Source organism: Podarcis muralis, chromosome 14 (genome assembly GCF_964188315.1).
Source record: "Podarcis muralis chromosome 14, rPodMur119.hap1.1, whole genome shotgun sequence".
Classification (NCBI taxonomy): Eukaryota; Metazoa; Chordata; class Lepidosauria; order Squamata; family Lacertidae; genus Podarcis; species Podarcis muralis.
The window spans coordinates 23,121,087-23,145,156 of record NC_135668.1 but is presented as its reverse complement, the minus strand read 5'-3'; the positions used below and the strand labels follow the sequence as shown (position 1 = coordinate 23,145,156).

The following is a 24,070-nucleotide window of genomic DNA, read 5'->3' as shown; positions in this document are numbered from 1 at the left end:
TCAGACATTTTCAAGAGGTCAACGCAGATTAGCCTCCCGCTATATAAAATGCAAGGTTACCCAGACCATGATGGAGGGGTGTGCAAAAAAATGCCACTAAATCAGTGATAGAAGTACAGAAAGGATTATACCGTCTAATCTCAATGCTGTCACAAGAGCTCAGCCACTTGACACTGTTTGACTATGGTCACCTGCACAGCTAGTTTGGGGTGTTGGGCAGGAAGCCCAACATTTTGAATCAACCAACACCCCAGGTCTTCTTGAAAAAGCCTACTCCAGTCCATAGTTGCGGCACAGCCACCAGCTTCTACTAGACTTCTACTAGAAGTGTATTAACTACTGCAGGGGTAGCCTATGTGGCGTTCTTCAGGTGTCCCTGGACTACAGTTCTCATCTTAGGTTGCTGGGGAGCAGGGAGTTGGCCATCAAAGTTCCTCCCAGCCCAAGTGAGCCTACCTTGCTCAGCCCCACGCTCGGAGGAAGGCTGTGGGAATTGGCGCCATGACTACAACCCCACCATAATAATAATAATAATAATAATAATAATAATAATAATAATAATAAATTTATTTATACCCCACCCTCCCTGGCCAAAGTCGGGCTCAGGGTGGCTAACGTCAGATATATAACATTGGTATAAAATTGAACAATAAATTAAAATACAGGTCAAAATCAAATTAAAGTCTAATTAGATGGCTTTCCACAGAGTTAGGGTTGGAAACAGTAAGTAACATGGGAAGTTAACCAGATTGAATAAGCTCGCAGAAGTACTTGAAGGCAGCTTGCAAAGGGGCTGGACAGCTGCGGTGGAAGAGAGACAAGCAGGAGAGGGCTTTCTCTTCACAATCCCTTCCATTCTCATGGGTGATCTGACTTCTCACCTTCTTATCTAATGTTTTCTACTCTACTGTCCCTTTGCTGCTCTTCAGTAATGAGGTTTCGGTGTTGCATTTAGTTTAAAAATGTATAAACCACCCTCAATCCGAAACTGGATTTCAGGGCTAAATACGAATAACTTTAAAATTACAAAAACTTTATAATATGAACTAACATTACAATTAAGAGGGATTTCACAATGCTTTCTTTTTAAGTGTTCTGTTCTACTTTATATTTACATTTCCAGATTTGTTTTTTTCACAATCCTGGTCTCAACCATCCTCATAAACATGATGGGAGATGGATGATTCCCTTTTCACAAAAAGGGAGATAAATGTTGAGAGAGCATAGTCCACAGGTTCAGCTGGGATTCCACCTTTAAATCTAATATTCCCTCTACTGCATCTCATTGTTCTAATTATTTGTAATACGCTTAAGAGCAAGCTCTAGTGCTTTCTTAAAACAGCAGCAATTCTCAGCTATTACAATGGAAAAATCCTATCGCCATGCTTAAAACTGGAAATTGCATTCAGTATCAATTTTACCTGAAAAACGAGATATTCATGTGCGGTAGCTTCCCATACACTCCCTGCTTACATCACTGACATGCAAAAAGATTTCCCAATTTGTACCTAAGCAAAGCATGGCGCTTAAGTCTCCACAATGTGCCAATGCAAAGTTGCTGAAGATAATCGCAAAGATTAAGAAATGTTATCTCCTGCTACTTTCCCACTAGGCATATCACAAAAATACATTGTGCAGTGACAAAATGCTTTCAAATGAGAAATAATGGCACAATTTATTATGTAGATAACTCCTTGCCCTCCTTATATCTTCTTTCCAGGAAGAAACATTTCTGGTATGGGAAATACATTCTTTCCAAACCACAATATTTTGCAGTTTGAGAAGTGTAATTTTCTCTTTGAAGCAGGTCACTTCAAACTTTCCATTTCTCTCTCTTTTTTCTCAACTGGCATAATATATTATTACTATTATTTGTTCGCAGAATCTGTACCTTCTCCTCCAACAAAAATGCTCCCAGGCTGGCTTACGTCAGTCAGTTAGAACAAGGCAATCCCTGCCTACAGGCTTACAACCTAAGGGGAAAGGGTCAGGGAGGGGAGAAGTGGGGAAGAGAGAATCAAATTCAAGCCAGTTCTTAAACAGTTGTTCTCAAAGACCAGCTGGCCCAGTTCAGGGGTAGGAGGTGCTCAAGGGACCTGGTCTGTTACAGCAGAGCTGATGGAGTAAGTTCTGCTTCCTGTATCTCCCACTGGGACAATCTAATACAACACTGCTCCCAGGTGACAGTTGAAAAAGTGAGTTCTGCTTCCCAACTACATTCAGAGTCCATCCCATCGCATTTAGGGCTTCACTGCAGCCTACTGCACCCCTAGTGCCGCTCCCCTCCCAGTAATTCTCCTTGCCTCTTACCTGTTTCTCTTTCTTCCTTGCTCCAAGTAAACCTGTCGGTCCAGGCTTTTCCTGTGGAATCTTTGCACAGATTTACCTCTGTATATACTAAGTTGCCCAATGTTTTGTAAGAAACTCAGTAAGTTTCAAACCTGCAACTGAAGCCTGTGTTTTCTTGGCATTTCCCACTGAAATTGGTGTGTAATGGACATGTTCCTATGGACTGCACAACTCTGGGCATTTTGCATGCATGTATAACATTTGGGTGGCGCTGTGGGTAAAAGCCTCAGCGCCTAGGGCTTGCCGATCGAAAGGTCGGCGGTTCGAATCCCCGTGGCGGGGTGCGCTCCCGTTGCTCGGTCCCAGCGCCTGCCAACCTAGCAGTTCGAAAGCACCCCCGGGTGCAAGTAGATAAATAGGGACCGCTTACTGGCGGGAAGGTAAACGGTGTTCCGTGTGCTGCGCTGGCTCGCCAGATGCAGCTTGTCACGCTGGCCACGTGACCCGGAAGTGTCTGCAGACAGCACTGGCTCCCGGCTTCTAGAGTGAGATGGGCGTACAACCCCAGAGTCTGTCAAGACTGGCCCGTACGGGCAGGGGTACCTTTACCTTTACCTATAACATTTGAACGAGGACCTATGTCGACATCATGACGGATGGACAACATTTGACTTCGAGAATCACAATTTTTGCAGACCTGATACATATCTAGTGAGTTGTTCTTATATATCAGATGCAGCAGGTAAACAAAGAACAACATCTGCAGACCTGTGGTTACCCACCAAGCAGAGCACAGTCCCCAGAGAAGTGCTGTGATGTTTCAGGTGCTTGGTACACTCAGTGTTTTTCCTGCCTGCATGGTGAAAAAGAGAAGACTCGTTGATTCCCTGCTAAGCCATCATATATGGTAAGTGGACTGTGTTCAGTTTGAAGTGGGGTAACAAGTTATAAAAGACTATTAGAGGCAGAATACTCCCAGGATCCAGATTTTCTGCAGCAGCCACAAGTAAGTGTACTTTTATCTCCTTTGCCCATGCCTTTCATTTCACAACCTTTTTAAAAGACTGAAACTCTTGAGTTGCATCAAATACTGAGCAACAGGCATTCCCTGTGCACCTCCAAAATTTGTTCAGGCTGGTCCCTCAACCTTTTGGAGCAGATTTTGAGGGTGCAGCAAGGGGGGAGGTGAAGGAGAAGTTCCAATGTGCAGGAGGAAGTCTGTTGCATAAGCAGAACAGCAGTACTGGATAAAACTATTAACTTTGATTCTGTTTAATTATTTTAGACACTGTACATGCCTGTCCAGAGATGGAGCACACAGCTGCCCTACTATCTCTTAAAAGTGATAGCTATTCCTGTTGAGAAATGTTATGCCTTTCCATTGGGATGGAATATCAAGGAGACCAAAAATAAAATTCAGGGTTTTATTTTATTTTTATTATTTTCTTTTTAAAAATTCACCCCCAGTGTCTGAATTATACATACCCACAGGCAAGACCATATCCTCCAGTCAAACACTTCCACACTTAAACACATCAAAGGATTAGTCATTATAAAGAGTCCGTGTTTCTCATCCAGTTGGACCAGCTTTTAATGACCCATAGACAAATCCCAAAGAACGTGCCTCTGACCATAGGTTCTGGTAAACTTTAAGCTTCTGGAAAAACTCATTTGAAAACTATTAAGTGGGAGAAGGCGGGGGATGGGCACTACAGATCCTTAGACTATGAACTTCTTTGAAGCAGATCTGTGCTCGCTACTAATAGTGTCAACAGAAGTCAAGAGCTTCAGGAGTGCACTTGGATTGTACGGAAAGAGGTTTCTTCGGTGTAGTCTAGAAACCGACTCTTGCACTTGTTGGAAACACTTCACTGATTTCTGAAGCACCCCTTCTTCTGATCCAAGTTTATTTAGCAAAATTGTGGAGTGAAAAGGTGAGGAAGTATCCAAAGTCTCCTGAGGCAACACAAATCGTTCTGTCTGGCCACCCACATCCATAAGGCCAGTGACTTCTGCACAAGTTCGATTTAAAGGTGTCTGCCTCATGTCTGCCAAACTCTCCTCTTCTATCCATTCCACCTCAGAATCTTCTGAGCTTTCATAATCCACCAGCCTTTGAAGGGCTCCCACCAAAGATGTATTATCAGACTCTTGCAAAAGGTTAGATCTGCTGGGTTTTACAGCTTGACTGTCAGTATGCCACAGTGCAGAAAAATTTGGGAAAGAGGTTGAAAGGATCTCAGTACCGGATGGGGGATCATACGAAGCATCCTGCAAATCTGAGTCTAGCCGGTAGGCACTTTTTTCTCGGCAGGGCAAGTTCACCATAGAAAAGCTGAGCTCTCCATTAGAGGTGGTCTTGAAGTATTTAGAAATCTTGACAAAATGGTCCCAGTCTTGTACAAGAAGCTTTAAGTATCTTACAAAATATTCCAAGAAGCAGGTTTCAGATGAAATCAAGAAATCAAGTAGAACTGTGGCATCAAATGAAATACTTTTCAGCAAAAATAAGAAGATACAATGGGGATTGCAGCCATTCTGATGTGTAAAAGCAGCCCAGGTTCCATCATCAGAATGATATAAGGAAAGACCAGCTTTGTGCCAGAACCTAGAAAGTTAACAGTTGTAGAGTAAGCAATTCATTGCTTTTGAATCAGTGAACATTTTAGCAAAGTTCTGTCATTTACCATAGCCTGGTCCGAACATAATGAGATTGGTATAATAAGCCATAGTTCAGTGTAATGCATGGTGCCCATGCACATCATCCTCCGTCAACATTTCCAGGGCTTGTCAAACCATAGTTTCCAATTATATCTAAACAAGGAAACTGTGGCTTAATCTCCTACTACAAAGCAGGCTATGAAACCAATATATGCTGCGAGAAGTGAGGTTACAGGGAACCAGGCAGAGGGCTTTCTCGACAGTGGCACCCGCCCTGTGGAACACCCTCCCATCAGATGTCAAGGAAATAAACAGCTATCTGGCTTTTAGAAGACATCTGAAGGCAGCCCTGTTTAGGGAAGTTTTTAATGTTTGAAGTTTTATTCTGTTTTTAGTGTTCTGTTGGGAGCCGCCCAGAGTGGCTGGGGAAACCCAGCCAGATGGGCAGGGTATGAATAATAAAATTTTATGATGATGATGATGATGATGATGATGATGATGATGATGATGCATCCTGGTTCATGGTCAGTGATCTGGACTCATGAGGACAGTGCATTACTCCATGTTGTGAGCTTCCCAAGGATATCAGACTGTGTGCTGTTCGAGTAAAAATGCTTGCCTAGGTGAATCCTTTGCCTTATCCAGCAAAGCAATTCTTACGGTTTAAAATAAACAAAAAAATGCTGAACTTATTAGAATGATTTACTACGATGAATACTAAGCAAATCAGTATGGAAAAACAACATGCATAGTAGACATGAATGTGATGAAATACCTAGAGAAGGTTTTCCAACTTGAAACAGATTAAATCTTTTTTTACCTGATCAAAAGGCTTATATTAATCAATGCTACAGTCTGCATTTATTCATTATACTTGCAGCCCAGCTTTCAAAACAAAGGTTCCCGTTTACTAAAACACTACATGATTATTTCATTAGAATACAGAACATCAAAATATAAAACCAAAAATCCAATATATAATGCAACAATTGCAATTCTGCAGCAGAGACACCTGTTGCTGTTTCTTAAAAAAAAACCTCAGCCACCCCCACAAGCCCAAAGGACATGATACTCCTTGATTTGGTGTTGTGAAACTGTAATTCTTGAAGCAACAATAAATTTCTATACTGTTTGGGTAGTTCTGCACCTCTAATTTCCAAGATAAAAGCTTCTGGGTTCTTTGTTTTTTTCCAAATGTTATCTTAAACATATTTTTTCAACTCATTATATATCATTTCCCTGTAAGCTTTAGCCTTACTACAAACCACCATATATGATAAAAAAACCCTTCTTTCTCTTTGCATTTCCAACACTTAATTCGATTTTGATTTATACATTTTCTCCTATCTATTAGGTATTAGATACTATCTATATAACATTTCCATATAATTTTCTCTTAAAGCATAACATATTGTAAATTTTATGCCCGTATTCCACAATTGTTCCCATGCTTCCATATCTGTATTATAACAAAAATCTATTGCCCAATGTATCATTGATGATTTTACTTGTTCATCCTTTGTCTCCCATTCCAATATCTTATACATTTTAGACGGCACTTTAACATTACGTTCCAACAGGTGTCTTTCCAATTGTGATAATTGTTCTCCAAATCGTTTCACATCTTTCTTAAATACTTCATTCAAATGATATTGTATCCATGTTGTTAACATTCCCGATAAATCCTTAAATTCATTTAATTTAAATTCTCCTCCATCCATCCTCTCTTAATAAATTTCTATAAGTTGCCCACCTTCCGTCATAATCTTTTTATTTACTCCTATGACTTCCAATGGTGAAAGCCAAAGTGGTGTTTTTTCCTCCAACAGATTTTTATATTTATCCCATATATACAAATTTCTCCTAATTATATGGTTTGTAAATCCTTTATGTAATTCCACCTTTTCATACCACAAATAAGCGTGCCAACCAAAAACATCATGACCTTCTAAGTCTAAAATATGCAGATTTTTCCAATGTCAACCATTCCTTCAACCAGCATAGACAAGATGTTTCATAATATAATCTCATATATGGCAGGGGGAAACCTTCTCTCTCTTTCACATTTATCAATATTTTATCTTTTCAGTTTTTCCCCTTGCCATATATTTAGAAATACCTTTTTGCCATACATTGAAACATTCCGTCTTGCCAACCACCAGGATTGATTGAAACAAAAATAACTTTCTTGGTAATACATTCATTTTTACATGGCGTCCTTTTTAAACCCATTTCTACCTTTTACCCCTACTCCCTGAAGTTAGCTTCAGGCTGAACTGTTACCTGAAATATAGATGAAATCATTTTCTTATTTGTGATGCCCAATGTTTTTTTAAAAAATAAATAAATGAATAAATAAAAGGTTTATGACTTCAGAAAAGTGAAAAATGGACACTAACCTTTCAAACTTTAAATGAACTGTTAATAAAGTTTTCGCAGCTTCCAACATGTCGTCGTCTTGTTCTATGAACAGCGTAGAGAGCCATGCGCAAGGATGTTCAGATGCGTGAGATGACCACACATGGCTCTTTAAGAATGCCAGCAGTGGGTGCATAATACTCTCCAGATGAACTAAAAGCAAAAATGAGAAGGAGAAGAAAGGATCCTTGTGAGCCAAGCTCCCTTTAATCAAACCAAACATTCACTTTTGAGTGTTCCCAAGTGTGCCTTTTGCACATGCTCTAAGACTGGGTACTTATCACTAACTGCTCTACTAAAAGGTTTCAGAAGGAATACAGAGGGAAAGTTTCAAGAAATAGTGTGAATTTGCATATTACCTCCAAATACCTTGTGATGGGAGGCAACTGGAAGCCTGTGGAACAAATCTGGCGTAACATTAATTTAAGTTCATTCTGCATTATCCTAAGCCTGCCTAAATGATAAAACAGCCTTTCGAACCCAGGCAATCTTGCCAAAGCTGGCTGGCGAAAGGAGACAAAATTGCCAGAAATGCATCCATGCACCACCATAGTTCTTGCTCTCTCTGTGCCTCCCACTCCAGTGACAATATGGGCCTTTTAGGCTCGGTGGAGGTATAAGCAGGCAGATAACAAATAAATTGTAAGTGGAAGAAAGGGGTTAATTTGTGCCACAGTAGCATCCCCTTTTGCACTATTTGCCTTTCATTAGAGATATTTACCACTATTCCAGGGGCAGCTGCTGAACATTTACAACCAGGTGGACTAAAAGGTAAGGTAAAGGTAAAGGAACCCCTGATCATTAGGTCCAGTCGTGACCGACTCTGGGGTTGCGGCACTCATCTCGCTTTATTGGCCGAGGGAGCCGGCGTACAGCTTCCGGGTCATGTGGCCAGCATGACTAAGCCACTTCTGGCATACCAGAGCAGCGTACGGAAACGCTGTTTACCTTCCCACCAGAGTGGTACCTATTTATCTACTTGCACTTTGACGTGCTTTCGAACTGCTAGGTTGGCAGGAGCAGGGACAGAGCAACGGGAGCTCACCCCATCACGGGGATTTGAACTGCCGACCTTCTGATCAGCAAGCCCTAGGCTCTGTGGTTTAACCACAGCACCACCTGCGTCCCTGGACTAAAAGGTAGCGTGAGACAAATCAGGATTGAGCCCCAAAAGGGTTAATATTTATCTCACAGCCCTATAAACAAGTATCTAGCCAGTGAATGCAACACAGCCATAAAACAGCATAAAAGGCTTCACATGGGTGGACTGAGCTACACTTTAGAAAAGGCCTGGCAAAACTGAAGGGTCTTGTGCAGATATTTGAAACCAAGTACGTTTGGTGCTTGGTTAATACTAACAAGCAGGCGAGGAGTTCCATAACCTAGGCTAGTTTCTAGCTTCTAGGAAAGTGAAACTTGATGCTTTGTTCAGAAGGGTAAAAAAAGGACCTGACACAGCAGATTGTCTGCCACAGACAACAAACAGGAACCCTGAGGGCTAGGTCTTCTGAAATGTGCAAAACTGGTTCTATACATACATATCATTAGCTTCTCCTTTAAAGAATTAATTGATTCCAATTTCTTAATCAAGACATCTATGGGTGGAACTTTCTAATTAGAGAGAAGCGACATGCCAAATTATACTGCATGGAAAATTTGAATTCTTGTACTTTTCTCTCAACATCAGCTCATACTCCCACCCCCATTTGGAACTACTTGGCCACATACACCCCCAAAGCCATGATGGAAGTAATCTCAAAATCTGAAAAGCCATTTTAGTTGGCTAGCAGAGTAACAAAGAACGGGTGCTGATACACACACACAAAAGCAATTCATCGTTCTAGGATTTCTATGAATTTTCAAGACAAAGTTCTTTTCATGATCTCACTACTTGATATACAAAACCTATAACAACTTGTTAAAAACCACCTTTAGCATCTTCTTTTTAACTTCCTATTACAGCAATACGAACATCAGAATTAAAGTTACAGATAGGTAGCCGTGTTGGTCTGCCATAGTCAAAACAAAAAAAATTCCTTCCAGTAGCACCTTAAAGACCAACAAAGTTAGTTCTTGGTATGAGCTTTCGTGTGCATGCACACTTCTTCAGAATTAAAAAACAACAACCTTTGGGGGGAAAGAGTGACCTTTGCTTAGTCCTCACCAATTAAAGTGGTCCTTATTTACATAACTAAAGCTTTAGCTGCTTTGCTGTTGGTATCTGTCTGTCTGGAGAGACAATGGAGGGTGCCTCTGGGGTGTAGTCAAACCACTGAGTTAGCAGCACTGAAGTGACCCCCCCGCCCCGCGTGCAAGCCTGGGCAGCGTGTACGAAGGTCCTGGGCTGCCCAGACAACAAGACCCCTCTCTTGACCTCACTGATGTGGTCCAAAGGAAAGCAGAGCAGTACATCCAGCACTAGCTTGGCTGTAGGAGTTGCCTGAAGAAGACATGCAAGGCACCATCCAACCGTCTTAATTTACTGATTAAAGCTTGCAGCTTAAACAAAGTACTGGGAGAGCATGTATCCAAGCAACTATCTGGTGCCTTGATAGGCCTTCAGGCAATGTCTTGCCTTACAGGAATCATTAAACTTTTTAGCTCCACTTTGGTTTTCTGAGCAAGTGCTGTGGGCTCCACTCCTGGTTATCCTCTAACCCATACACAGACAGGAAGAAATGTAGATGCGGGTGCCAATATGAACTTTTCCTATGGTTTATTACTGTAGATAATGGCAGCAGTACAGTCGGCATAACTTGATATAAAAACAGATCCCCGTTGCTAACCCCATCCTGGTGCTACTTCTTAGCCGAAATGCATCCTGGAATGCATTGGTAAACTCCTTGCCTTTTAATGTAAGGATCAGCACAGTAATCTTGTGCTACTACCAAACATAATTAATATCCCCTGTGGGGGACCTGCACAGACAACAGAATCTAAACTTAGGATTCAACAAACAGAAATTTCTCACTAGGATTACAGTGGTACCTCGGGTTAAGTACTTAATCCGTTCCAGAGGTCCGTTCTTAACCTGAAACTGTTCTTAACCTGAAGCACCACTTTAGCCAATGGGGCCTCCCGCTGCCGCCGCGCCACCGCCACATGATTTCTGTTCTCATCCTGAAGCAAAGTTCTTAACCAGAGATACTATTTCTGGGTTAGTGGAGTCTGTAACCTGAAGCGTATGTAACCTGAGGTACCACTGTATGTCCTTTCAATTACCAACTGACCAAAGAAATCAAAATGGGGGGGGGGGGATAGGAACTTGTAGGAAATAAACAATGAAACGAAAGAATAAAATGAATTGACAATTGCTCATTCAAAAGCCCCCCCCCCAATAAGAGTACATTGGCTCAAAATAGGACATATACCCTTGATTTTTAATGGCTGGCTAGTTCACAAACGCCAACATGGACCCCCTTTTCTCTACACTCTGAAGAACCAGAATGATGCTATGCTTCACTTCAGGGCATGTATACCCTTCTTCTGCCCTTTCTCACTTTACTTTTAGCATGGGTCTGTGGCAAAAGTCATGCTCACTCTCCCTTTAAGCTTTTTGATAAGTATTCCTTTTCCTCTTTAGATCAAGATGTGTATGTACAGGTACAATTTCCTGCCCACTTATATTGCAACTCTGCTGTCTGAAAGCACCACCCATATGCGCTGTCACTTTCATTTCAAGTAATTAATCAATCTTTCCTTGTTCTTCTTCCATATGTACTTCCGGTGGGCATAAGGTTAAGAGTAAGCACATACTTTTCAACAGAGAAGGTAACCACTCACCCCCTCAGGACCAAGGATGAGTTGGGGAGGAGGCTCAGAAGCACTTTGTGTCCTTGGGTGTAATGTTGCCAAACCCTAGTCTAAATGGTTACTTCCAGCAGCTCTTGCAACTCACAAACAGAAGGGAGAGATGGAAGTGTTTCGACTGCAGGGTAGAAGGGATTCTTTTGTTCCAAGACTACAACAGTGCCAGGCCTTATGTGGCGTGCTGCCAAAACTGTGAGCCTGCACCAATTATAGAAGTAAAACTGGCAATACAAAGTAGAATGGCCATTCCCGTGAACTGTTAATCTAGAGAAGAGGCACATAGAGAAAATGGTAACCGTCTGATGTGGGAATCACAGAATTTTTGTAGAGTTGGGACCCCCCACCCCTGGGTCATCTTGTTCAAAGCAGGAATCACAGCTAAAGAATTCCTAACAGATGGCCATCCAACCTCTGTTTAAAAGCCTCTAATGAAGGAGAGTCCGCCATCTTCTGCAGTCAGGGAGATTGGCCTATGACCTTTCACTCCTTTCTAAAGGTACCCCTCTCCCACAAAACTAATGGCTGGGAAGGGTTTAAGCCACTTTGAAAACTTACCTCGGGCTTCAGCTTCAGATGCAGAATCTGTTATCTTAACCTCTAAAGCTTTAAGCAAAACCAAGCTTAGGGCTCTTAGGGTCACTTGAGCAGGACTGCAACAGATACCCACTTCTGGCTTCACCTGACGGCCTCCATAGTGGCTCGCCTTTTCACTAAGCGAAAAACGATTCAGCCACCCAGTAGCTACAAACTGCAGAACGACACCAGCAAACACTAATCTGTCCTTGTCAAAATGCAGGTCGGGGTGGGAGGAAGAAGGCACCTTTCCCTTGATTAGGTCTTCGCCAGCCTTGTGAAGAATGCATTTCTTAAGCAGCACGATAGCTTTCTTCTTGATTAAATCATGAACGGGTGAAGTGACAAGACCCAACACGCATGAAACGTTCAAAAGCAACATCCTTTGACAGACAAGGTTCAGTGGTGCCTGAGTTCTGGAGGCCACAAGTAGTTCAAGGAGGTCCAGAAAGCTGCTCAAGTCATTTGTGGCTTTTGCAGATACTTGGGCAATCTCAGAATAAGAAGATGGGATGCGGTTGTAAAAGTCTTCAAGCACTTTGTCAAGAGAAGTAAGAATCTTCTGTAGCCCACCTATAATGACAGCATCAAGCAGTGTTTCAGGACCATCTCTAAGACAGTTTGGCTCATCTACTCAATTAAAGCAGCTTTGTAAAATCTTAAACTTCTAAATATTGATTTTTGCTCTAGACAGAAAAGCTCACAGTAAATATTTTCAGGCACACAAACTATTCTAGTACATGCTGCCTTCTTCCCCTACAGGTTATTTACAAAGTAAACCTGGTTCAAACAATACCTCCTTTGCACAATCCTTCATCTTTTAAAATTTCTCTGATCACGTTTGTAAGAGTCCACAGGCATTCCGCTACATGACTGCTCTTGGGAAACCCAGACAAAGCCTCTGAACAAAAAGCAAACCAGGGACTGTTCAGGGAACCCTGAAAAAAGAGAGAGAGAAAACAATTATCTATATTAGGGTTCAAGCAACTGATAGGCCTGAAGAGGTGCAATCTGACCTCTTCCCCTACCCCTGAGCATTTGGGAGCATGTGAATAGCCTTGAGACACCCAATATCCACAACTTGAATTCAGAACACAAAGACCAATGGTGGCTTCCACAATGGATAGTACGTAAAAAAAGGTAAAGGACCCCTGGATGGTTAAGTCCAGTCAAAGGCGACTGTGGGTTTGTGGTGCTCATTTCGCTTTCAGGCTGAGGGAGCCAGCATTTGTCCATGGACAGCTTTCCAGGTCATGTGGCCGTCATGACTGAACCACTTCTGGCGCAATGGAACTCTGTGATGGAAACATCCCAGCTCCTGCCAACTTAGCTGTTCTAAAGCATGCCAGTGCAAGTAGATAAATAGGTACCGCTGCCGTGGGAAGGTAACGGAGGATAGGCCATTCTGTAATAGGCTTGACGTTTTCACAGCAAAGAACACTGCATTCTCTGGGTCAAATTATGAACTATGAAGGCAATACTGAAGTGAATGGAAATCGCTCGGTCCTTTGGCAAGAGCTCAGCTATATCATTAGAAATATTCTAACTCACTGCAGCTCTGTTTACTGTATCTATAGGACAATCAGCTGAAAGGTTTTAGCTTTCAGAAACTTTTGGCATGGATGCTGGTAGCTACTAAAACTTTCACTGCCCCCAAATGGACAGACAACCTTACAAGACTTTCATATAAAATGAGGATGCAGCGTTTAGCATTGTGGGGGGGGGGGTGTACCTCATAAATTATGTGTTGCCAAAGGCTCTGGGGACTCTGAAAAACTCTTATGATGTTGGGTGGGACTTTATCTTAAATACAACAAATACAGATACACAGGACTCCCTCTCCACAGTACAACATAAAATTTGGCTTTCCTAATGGTCTTGGGCAAAAGATTCCTGCATTGCAGGGGGTTGGACTAGATGATCCTCATGGTCCCTTCCAACTCTATGATCTACCCGATACCCTTTCATATCTCTCTCATTTTTATTGTGTTTGATTTTGATTTACTTCAATAAAAATCTTTTGGGGGGAAACTGTAGAAAGTGGGTCTGTAGGGAACAGACAGATTTTGCGAGGAAGTTGTCACCCACTACTTAGCAGCTGCTGGGCTTAAGTTGAAGGTCTTGCATTTGGATAGCGGATCATGAGATACTGCAACCCTTAATGCACTGTGCAGACATTGTCTTGATCAGCCCCTTAAGTGTGCAAACGCTTCTGAAGACGGAATAACAAATATTTAGCTTCTCTTATGTTATGAAGCCCTCTGCCTGATTATTCTGGTACTGCACTACCAAAAGAAAGCTAATACAGTAGGCTTGTGAAACAGCAGAATAGGCTTCACCTGCGTTGGCCACCTGGATGAAACGCTGAGGATGCAAAAGTTGGCTGAACATGGGAGAGAATCTGCATCAGAACCCTGTGCATGCATACACAGAGCTCATGCTTAATAGGGGCCACGTGTGCTGCCACTATAGAATCACCAGAGTCAGTACCCATCACCCATAGCTCTCCTACAGAAATAGAATAATTAGCTTAGCCTTCTCTCTGACATGATAATTTTCTATGTGCATGGAATTGTTCATTTTTTAAAAAAAATATATATATAGAGAGAGAGAAGGCAGGCAACAAATGAGACACAAGACATGCAGGTATGTCTGGGTATGCTGGTATTCTTTTAAGAAAATTGTAAAGGGAGTAGCAATCAATATTATTTTACTATATTCTGCATTTCTATACGTAATATTCAATATATCTAACAGTAATTGAATCAAACACAGCACTAAAAGCACAATACAAAAATCTATACAGTGGTACCTTGGTTCTCAAATTTAATCCATTCCGGGAGTCCGGTCGACTCCTGGAATGGTTCAAAAACCAAGGCGCAGCTTCCAATTGGAAGCTGCGGAAGTCACGATGGACGTTCGACTTCCGAAGAACATTCACACACAGGAACACTGACTTCCAGGTTTTCGATATTCGGGAGCAGATTTCAACAACATTCAGGAGCACATTTCAACAACTAAGATGTTTAAATATCAAAGTTCCACTGTACTTCAAAGCAGCTGTCCTACCCCCTGCCTACTGAAAGGAACAGTCTTAACTCTAGCAGGCTGTGGCAGAGGGAGAACTGGGAAGCAAGGCTACTTCACTAGCTCTTTGGAGACAGGACAGGCTCTTCCTTTCCTCATCTGTTATTGGCAGTGGCCAATGCCTTCAAGACAAGCTGCATTTATCTGCTCCTCTCCCTGAATTGTTTCAATTCAAGCTGGTCATTAGAAAAATTACAGTGCAGCTTTAACAACTGATGTCATTATTTCTGTTGTCTCCTTCCATAAACTTTCTCATTTTGTGTCATGTACCTAAGACAAGGAGTGAACAGAAGGTAGATCAGGATCTATCAGAAGATATTTGAGTGCTTTGCTATAGCAACGATTTCTGACTCCCAACAACAGCAGCAACAACAAATGTCTTTTCCCACCTCAATTTGACTACTGAAATAAAGCCCAGAATAACCAAAAGCAGACTATTGTGTGGAAGGACTGCAAGTTCAGTTCAGATAGTGAAAACAAATTCCTAGGCTCAAAATATGGTCAGAAGGACCTTGTACTTTCAATGCTAGTGGTATTTTGTACCCAATTCTGGTTAATGTATATTGGGGTTCTAGCAAAAACAACAAAGTAGATCATCAATATATGAAGTCTGTCCACTTCTTCAACACTGTAAGCCTGAAGACAGAGGCAGTCTTGCTTTTATCTTATATAAGCCACTCAGAGTCTTTGCAACTGAAGAACAGAATAAAAGCTGTAAATGTAAAGCATTAAATAACAGTTAAGTAGAGAGGAAGCTCTCACCAACAAAGACATTCTACAATCTAGGCACTACCATGAAGAAAGCCCTTCTCTCTCTTGCCCCTGAAGACGCAAGTGTTTTGTCTGACCATGTTTTGAGTGACTGTTCTACCCTCACACCTCACAGTAAAGAAGCACCCCCCCCCCATTAAACCAGCCTAGGGTGATGGAGTAACATTACAAAATCTGATTAGTTAAAAGAAGAAAAAGTGATTCATTTCTCAAACACCACCTTAAAAATGGCCCTGCTAAGTAAAGAAATATTGGCTGTTTAATCAATTAACAGCATTCTCCTATAAGTCTACTCAGAAGTAAGCCCCACTGAGTTCTATGTAGGTACACAGTTGCAGCCATTTACACAACAGTAAGCCCCATTGAACTTAACAGAAAATCCCATAATTCCCTCTGGTGTGCAAAAGAAAGCCTTTTCTAAGAAGATATCTGCCATCCACAGATTTTAAAGTACTTAAATAAAAAATAATGAACTTTAAAAACATTATGATTGATTTAAAAAGGATCCCCTAATTACTTGAACAGATTTTTAAATCAACTGATTGATGCAGCTGACTTAATTACACACCTACTTCAAAAAACAAAGAGTGAAGCAGAAAGCTGTTTTAGTGGGAACTAGCCCAAAGCCCACTTTGCAACTCACCTCTTCTGTTAGTTGAAAACGCACAAGGAAGACCAAAGCTTTGGAAGCCTGATAAGACAGTTGTTTATCAGAAATAAGTAACAGATGAATCTGCAATAAGTGGAAAAGGGAGGAATTATAGATAAGGGATATCTTAGCAACGGAGCTATTTGGGGGGTGGGGGTGGGGAAGCACCCCAAAACTTACTAATTTTGAGTCTATGTTGGCTTCTTTCAAAAGAATTCTAATAATCTCTACATATTTCTGTTTTGATTCAACTGCCACCCCTTGGGATTGCATTTTGGATAGCATCATCTTGATCAAGGTTAACTGAAGCAGCATAATTTCTCGTGAATGGCATATTGAATGAATCACATTTTCAGATGTGTCCGGCTCATCATCTGTCTTGAGGGCTGTAAACGCTGGATCAGAAGAGTTCCAAGCACCAGTGTTAGGAGAAAACAGACTCATTGCCCATGATTTTCTATTTGTTGATGACAAGTGTCGCAGTGATATAGGAGGATTTAGAAGAGCTGCACAACTATGACTATCTTTCAGAAATAAGGCATCTGCCAGCATATCATCATACATTTGCTGGAGAGAAGCCCAGTTGTGAGAAAATTTGGTATTTTCGGTCATTCTTTGCACATTCACATTACAGAGATCTGAGTTGCTTCTCCAATAAGCAGAGAAAGTTCATCATTTCATGCAGCTTTTTCTCTGGTGCATCTAGAATTAAAGGCAATAATGAATATCATCATCAGCAGGAAATTGTTAAATCAGCAAGAAGACCAAACAGTTTAGATTAGTTATCTGATGGGAAGTAAGTACTTTTGTAAACAGTGCAATCTTATGCATATCTATGGGGGACATAAAGCATATCAGAACTATGAATATTGAACTCCTTGAAAGAAAGGCTGGATATAGCAATAAAAATAGATACTGCAGCCCAACAGTGCAGTTCTTTACAAGTCTATTCGAAGCAGACACTAATGAGGTCACCCTCCTAGAAAAGTATGTATAAGATCGCAGTCTAAATCTACTATTGCATACAATTTATCAAGAAAACACATGGCTTTGGCAAATAAAACATTTCAGCCAAACAAATACACATTTCAGCTAAACAAACACACATTTCAGAACTATGTTCATTTCTGAAAACTCACCCATACCTGAGACCATTAAGAGAAGTAAGGATGCAACCTACTAGGTTAATCAACCTAGGTTGTTTCTTAGGTTAATTATTACTATGATTGGCACAATGCTGTTGTAATAGGAAGCGTTTTGAAATCTTTAGAGTGCTATATAACAAATGCTACAAATATTAAGTAATATAAAGCACAAGAACTTTTTTGCATCCTACTCCTTCCCTCATATGCCTCATCTTAAAACTTATCAATATACCCATCTCTTCCTGGTAGTCCTTCCTTGAAACCTGATACATTTACAGAGCACAATGAGGTGGTAGGATCCTGAAGGGGCTGAATGGACTTTTGTACGCTGTATATATTACAAAAACCAAAATCTGAAGTCCAGCACCAGCACAGGATGAACAGAACTGCACACAGGATGGAGTTGATGACAGATAACAGCTCCGTCTGTGATGTGCTAGTGGTTGGTGAGGGATAATTCCATTTTTATTTTTTTAACTAGGACAGTTCATTAAGAATGTAAGAGTCCTGCTGGATCAAACCGAAGGCTCGTTTAGCCTTCTACCTGGCTATTTTTCTGACTGGAAATTGTTTTTTTTTTGGGGGGGGGGGGTTAAATTGATATACAGTGGCACCTCAGGTTAAGTTCTTATTTCGTTCCTTGGCCACAGTGCTAACACCAATACAGTGGTACCTCGGGTTACGTACTTAATTCGTTCCGGAGGTCCGTACTTAACCTGAAACTGTTCTTAACCTGAAGCACCACTTTAGCTAATGGGGTCTCCTGCTGCTGCTGTGCCGCCGGAGCACAATTTCTGTTCTCATCCTGAAGCAAAGTTCTTAACCCGAGGTACTATTTCTGGGTTAGCGCAGTCTGCAACCTGAAGCATATGTAACCTGAAACGTATGTAACCCAAGGTACCGCTGTATAGTGTTTTGTTGGAAGCTGCCCAGAGTGGCTGGGGAAACCCAGCCAGATGGGCGGGGTATACATAATAAATTATTATTATTGAATTATTGCAACCATGTAGATATATTGCAATCAGTCACTGCTTCTCAGCCTAACCTACCTCACAGGGTTGTTGTGGGGATTAAAGAAGGAGACAAGCAGAAGCACAACTTGAGCTCCTTGGGCGGGGGGGGGGTGGGGTGGGAAATAAATGCAACATAACATTAGTGATTAGTCCATCATCTTGTTGACTCTTTGGAAGCCCACAAGCAGAGCCAAAACATAGTAACTCCTCTCCTGCTCGCGTTCCCCAGCAGCCGGTTTTCTGAAGCACGCTGCCTCTCATAATAAAGGAAGCCTTCCCCCCCCCCCCAAACCTGCAGTGTGGTACAGTCCACTCAACCCGCTCAAGGCTCTACCACCGCGTCCCGAGAGCGAAAAGCCGTCCCCCCCCCCCGCAAGGCCCTCCAACAGCATCACTACAACGAACGCCCGTGCGTTGCTAGGCAACCCACCCCAGCTTCTAGGCCTAGCCATCGAAGCAGCGCTAACACCTCCTCTTGGAAAGTCCGAGCGACCCGCCTTCCCCGTCGCAAAAAACAACAACCCTGGTTCGCGCTTTCCGGCACTGAGGGAGATAAGGAAGGCTCCGCCCCGCTCTTTCTCTTAGCAGCGAACCGTAGAACATATAGATCTTTTAATTTTCAAAAAATAGAGTGACACCAATACCCGGAACTTCCGGTGGGAGTCCATAGAGATAAGAAAAGTTTAGAGTAAATTCGCGCAGCATGAACTTTAGGGGAATTAAACGGAAAATCGCTACCGGCCATCGCTTTGTATGTGGGGAGCCGCTCTCCCACTGCCTATCTGAACGAAAAGCTCTTTTTCTACACCCGGCGTTAGCAGGCGAGACAACAACAACAAAAAAGTTACTGCCATGATTCCGGAAGTGCCGAAAGGGAGTGCAGCGGGACTGTGCCCCTTATGGTGAGGCGGAGGGAGTGGGTGGGGGGGACAGAGAGGAAGAGAGCGAGAGCGAGGGGGGGGGAGGGAACGGGGATGTGGGAGGGGAGGAGCGCTCGGAACCCCCGCGCGGCCCAATCGGGAGAGGCGGTGGGCTGCGGCGCGAGGCGGAGGGGAGGCGAGCGCGGCCGCTGATTGGCTGGGCGCCGGGGTCAGCCCCTGCCCGGTGACCCCGGAGTGAGGAGAGGAGGTGGCTCCTCCTCAGTCAGTCAGTCGGTCGGTGCAAAGTGAGTCTCCCTCCGCAGCCGCTTCTCTTCTTCGCCCTCCCAGCAGTGCCTACGGCTCCCTTCTCCTCCTCGAGTACGCAAGCCCTCCCCCCCTTGCCCCGCCAGCGAGGGGGCGAAGTGGCCGCGGGCTGGCGGCTGGGCCGGGCCCGTGAGTGACTGAAAAAGAGAGAGAGAGAGAGAGAGAGAGACGGAAAGACAGACAGGTAACGGCCGGCGAAGAGGGAGGGGCTTAGCGGCCCCCTCCCCCAATAGCAGCACGGGCTGGGGGAGAGGAGAGGCGGTAGCAGCAGCAGCTGCTGCTGTTATTATTATTATTGGGTGAGCCTCACCTGGGATGGTGGAGGAGGGGCAGGGATAGGATAGGGATAGGATATCTGCCTTGGCTCCTTGCTTGCAAGCTAGAGAGGGGCCTGCTCCGCTAGAGGTTTGGTAGGGTGCTTAGCCCCTTCGCCATATCAGAAGGGGTGGCTAGGTTTACCCAGTTTTCCTTTGCAACTGCTGTTTCTTTAATTATTTATTTCAGTGAACGCTCCTTAACCTAGCTTTATGGCTGTAGTTGTTTTGTTTTTGTAATTGTGTTTGTTTGTTTTTAACTCTTATAACCTATCCTAGGACCTCTGGCTGACAGACAGGTAAGAAGGCTACTAAAAAAATGTAGACCTTGCAGGGAAAGGCTGGTAAGAAACTGGAAAAAAATGGCTATAAAAGTTAAGAGTCTGAGGGTGGAAAAAATGTTAGAACCCTTCTGGGGTCAGGCAGAGAGAGTGTTTTGTTTCTCCTGTAGTAGTTTGCTGCATTTTTGTGCTGAGGAGGGGGCTTCTCTTCCCTGATTTTTCTTTGGCTTCTGTGCTAGTTGTCTTCTGCTTGTAGTTCATCCTAGCCATAGTGAGCTAGTGTTTCAGTACAACCTAAAGAAACAACTTACCATTGTTTATTATCCTGTAATTGTTGCTTGGCTGCTTTATTGTATCCACATAAATAACTTAATTATTTTATAATAGTGTCTGAAAACGATATCCCTCCCCCTGCCAAAGTGAAAGACTCATAGTGTTGGATGGTACATTAAAGGTCATTTAATCCAACCTCTGCCAGTGCTGTTGCTACAGCATCCCCCAAATGTGGCAATCTAACCTCTGATTAAAAAGCTCTAATGCTGAAGTGCCTATCACATTCTGAAGTACAGTAGTCTTTCACTGTTCAACAGCTTGTGCTACCAGGAAGCTTTTACTTTAGTTTAGTTTCTTTAGTTTCAATTTCTGTACATGTCTACTTGGAAGTTCATTTCATTGAGTTTAGTGGGGCTTACTTTCTAATGATGTGGTTAAGATTGTAGTGCTAGGTTGTGTGTTGATGGGGAGTTATGAAATGTGGCCACTTTTTTGTCAGAGGCAAATTGGAAGCTTGGGAACATAGTTGGAGATTATAAGAATAGATTCAGAAGGAATAAATGTGACTCATTTGGAAGAATCGGAAAGATGATGGGGTGGGTTAGTTGTGTTAATAAGAGTTCTGTTTGGGCGGGTGGAGTTTGCTTTCTAACAGCATCTGACTGGCCACGGGTTTCCCATCTCTGGGAGAAGGGAAGCAGGTAAATCAAGATGAGTTGATCTGGGAAGGGTATGTGGTGAGGAATGAGGTGACCTATATTGTCACCTCTGCTCAAGTTCCACCCCTTCTCTGGCATGAAGGAATTGAAAAGTAATGGTGAGTTCTTTTCTTTGGATTAAAAACTATGTGTTTAGAATGAGAAGCCTTTTCTGAGTACCTCAGAGATTTAGGATTTTTGTCACCTTCCACACGTCTCACGGAAATGTAGAGAATGCAGTAAAGCAGCTCAGCAGTTTAAAACAGTAAAGAAAAGAGCAGCAGATAAAACAGCTATACCAGCTAGACACTTACAGGATATACATATTCACATAGCTGGGAAGGCATGTTTACAATTGTTTCTGGAAAGTGCAGGTAGTGGGCATCTGTCATATATTGAAAGGAATGCTTTTCCATAGAACCACATTGCTACCTGCTCCAAATTACTATGGAGTGGGCTTCTGAAATCTTTGGACGTTGTAGGAGAAGCTCCCCTGCAGATCGCAGTGATCATATGTGGGATATGGAAGAAGTTGATTCTGCATAGCAGATTAACACATCTGCCCCCATTACCCACTTTCTCTATGTTCTGAGTGGACATGTGGCCTTTTATAGCACTCTTCTTGGTGTGTCTGGGGGGGGGGGAGTTAATATACTGACATCCAAGTACAGTGGTGCCTCGCAAGACGAAATTAATTCGTTCCGCAAGTCTCTTCGTCTTGCGGTTTTTTCGTCTTGCGATGCACGGTTCCCCATAGGAATGCATTGAAAATCAATTAATGCGTTCCTAGGGAAACCGCCTTCAGACCAGGTCCGGGGACAGTCTGTCCCCGGACCTCTTCTGAAGGCTGGGGGGGGGGGGGAACAAGGGCTTTTCTTCCCACCCCCAGCATTTTAAAAAACCCCGGGACAGCGGAGGACTTCTCCGCTCTCCGAGGCGATTTAAAAGCCCCTGGGAAGGCAGGCAGGGGGGACAAAGACTTTCGCCCCCCGCCCGCCTTCAGAAGGTGTTCCCGCCCCCGCCCCGCTTCGGAACAGCTTTCCGAAGTGGGGCGGCTGGGGCAGATGTCCCCGCCCCCCCTCCCCGCTTCGGAACAGCTTTCCGAAGTGGGGCGGCTGGGGCAGGTGTCCCCGCCCCCCCTCCCCGCTTCGGAACAGCTTTCCGAAGTGGGGCGGCTGGGGCAGGTGTCCCCGCCCCCCCTCCCCGCTTCGGAACAGCTTTCCGAAGTGGGGCGGCTGGGGCAGGTGTCCCCGCCCCCCCTCCCCGCTTCGGAACAGCTTTCCGAAGTGGGGCGGCTGGGGCAGGTGTCCCCGCCCCCCCTCCCCGCTTCGGAACAGCTTTCCGAAGTGGGGCGGCTGGGGCAGGTGTCCCCGCCCCCCCTCCCCGCTTCGGAACAGCTTTCCGAAGTGGGGCGGCTGGGGCAGGTGTCCCCGCCCCCCCTCCCCGCTTCGGAACAGCTTTCCGAAGTGGGGCGGCTGGGGCAGATGTCCCCGCCCCCCCTCCCCGCTTCGGAACAGCTTTCCGAAGTGGGGCGGCTGGGGCAGGTGTCCCCGCCCCCCCTCCCCGCTTCGGAACAGCTTTCCGAAGTGGGGCGGCTGGGGCAGGTGTCCCCGCCCCCCCTCCCCGCTTCGGAACAGCTTTCCGAAGTGGGGCGGCTGGGGCAGGTGTCCCCGCCCCCCCTCCCCGCTTCGGAACAGCTTTCCGAAGTGGGGCGGCTGGGGCAGGTGTCCCCGCCCCCCCTCCCCGCTTCGGAACAGCTTTCCGAAGTGGGGCGGCTGGGGCAGGTGTCCCCGCCCCCCCTCCCCGCTTCGGAACAGCTTTCCGAAGTGGGGCGGCTGGGGCAGGTGTCCCCGCCCCCCCTCCCCGCTTCGGAACAGCTTTCCGAAGTGGGGCGGCTGGGGCAGGTGTCCCCGCCCCCCCTCCCCGCTTCGGAACAGCTTTCCGAAGTGGGGCGGCTGGGGCAGATGTCCCCGCCCTCCCTCCCCGCTTCGGAACAGCTTTCCGAAGTGGGGCGGCTGGGGCAGATGTCCCCGCCCCCCCTCCCCACTTCGGAACAGCTTTCCGAAGTGGGGCGGCTGGGGCAGATGTCCCCGCCCTCCCTCCCCGCTTCGGAACAGCTTTCCGAAGTGGGGCGGCTGGGGCAGGTGTCCCCCCCCCCCTTCGGAACAGCGTTTTAAAATGCTGGGGGTCGGGAGCGAAGCGCTGCCGACCCCCAGCATTTTAAAACCTTCCCGGGACACGGGGAGATTTTAAAATGCTGGGGGTCGGCAGCGCTTCGCTCCCGATCCCCAGCATTTTAAAACCTTCCCGGGACACGGGGAGATTTTAAAATGCTGGTGGTCGGCAGCGCTTCGCTCCCGACCCCCAGCATTTTAAAACCTCCCCGGGACAGAGACTTCTCTGCTGTCCCTTGGAGATTTTAAAATGCTGGGGGTCGGCAGCGAACGCTTCGCTCCCGCCCGCCAGCATTTTAAGATCGCCCCCGGCAGGCGGGGGGAAGGCAGGCGGGGGGGAGCAAAGACTTTTGCCCCCCGCCGGCCTTCAGAAGAGGTCCTCTTCTGAAGGCCGGCTGTGGGCGAAAGTCTTTGCTCCCGACCGCCAGCATTTCCCTATGGGCTTTCGTCTTGCGATGCAAGCCCATAGGGAAATTCGTCTTGCGAAGCGCCTCCAAAACAGAAAACCCTTTCGTCTTGCGGGTTTTCCGTCTTGCGAGGCATTCGTCTTGCGGGGTACCACTGTATATGGCAATTCACAGAGTGATGTAGAAGATGGGTTCCTCTTTCGAGGAGCTTACACTCTAAATTGTGATGTGGGGAGAGGAGAAGAGAGGAGGGCAACAGAGGAAGACATAAGGCATGAAATGGAGATATTCTTCTAGTTCTTTAAATATAATGTTCAGCTCAT

At 44.6% G+C, this 24,070-nt stretch overlaps 2 protein-coding genes across 15 annotated transcripts in view; one reads left to right on the top strand and one right to left on the bottom strand.

Moving 5' to 3' along the window:
• LOC114584561 (protein Lines homolog 1-like) overlaps positions 1 to 19,268 on the bottom strand; it is an 85,569-nt gene extending 66,301 nt beyond the window's left edge. Inside the window, exons 1-7 of one of the 7 annotated variants that reach the window (XM_028706534.2) lie at positions 18,847 to 19,128; positions 16,439 to 16,960; positions 16,253 to 16,342; positions 12,548 to 12,689; positions 11,734 to 12,324; positions 7,350 to 7,521; positions 3,700 to 4,897 (exon numbers count right to left, since the gene is read on the bottom strand). In XM_028706534.2, coding sequence (XP_028562367.2) covers positions 4,009 to 4,897; positions 7,350 to 7,521; positions 11,734 to 12,324; positions 12,548 to 12,689; positions 16,253 to 16,342; positions 16,439 to 16,870 — 2,316 coding nt within the window. In that variant the 5' untranslated portion in view covers positions 16,871 to 16,960; positions 18,847 to 19,128 and the 3' untranslated portion in view covers positions 3,700 to 4,008. Of the gene's footprint in view, positions 1 to 3,699; positions 4,898 to 7,349; positions 7,522 to 11,733; positions 12,325 to 12,547; positions 12,690 to 16,252; positions 16,343 to 16,438; positions 16,961 to 17,403; positions 17,996 to 18,452; positions 18,773 to 18,846; positions 19,131 to 19,154 lie in introns of those variants that run through there. The other 6 variants (XM_028706527.2, XM_028706525.2, XM_028706532.2 and 3 more) reach the window with 6 other exon arrangements.
• A 25-nt stretch (positions 19,269 to 19,293) lies between these two features.
• The window catches only part of ASB7 (ankyrin repeat and SOCS box containing 7), a 41,616-nt gene continuing 36,839 nt past the window's right edge, over positions 19,294 to 24,070 (top strand). For 6 of the 8 annotated variants that reach the window (XM_028706542.2, XM_028706540.2, XM_028706539.2 and 3 more), the window contains exon 1: positions 19,476 to 19,784. The gene's annotated coding sequence lies outside the window, so the exon portion shown is untranslated. Of the gene's footprint in view, positions 19,319 to 19,475; positions 19,785 to 19,922; positions 20,214 to 24,070 lie in introns of those variants that run through there. The other 2 variants (XM_028706537.2, XM_028706536.2) reach the window with 2 other exon arrangements.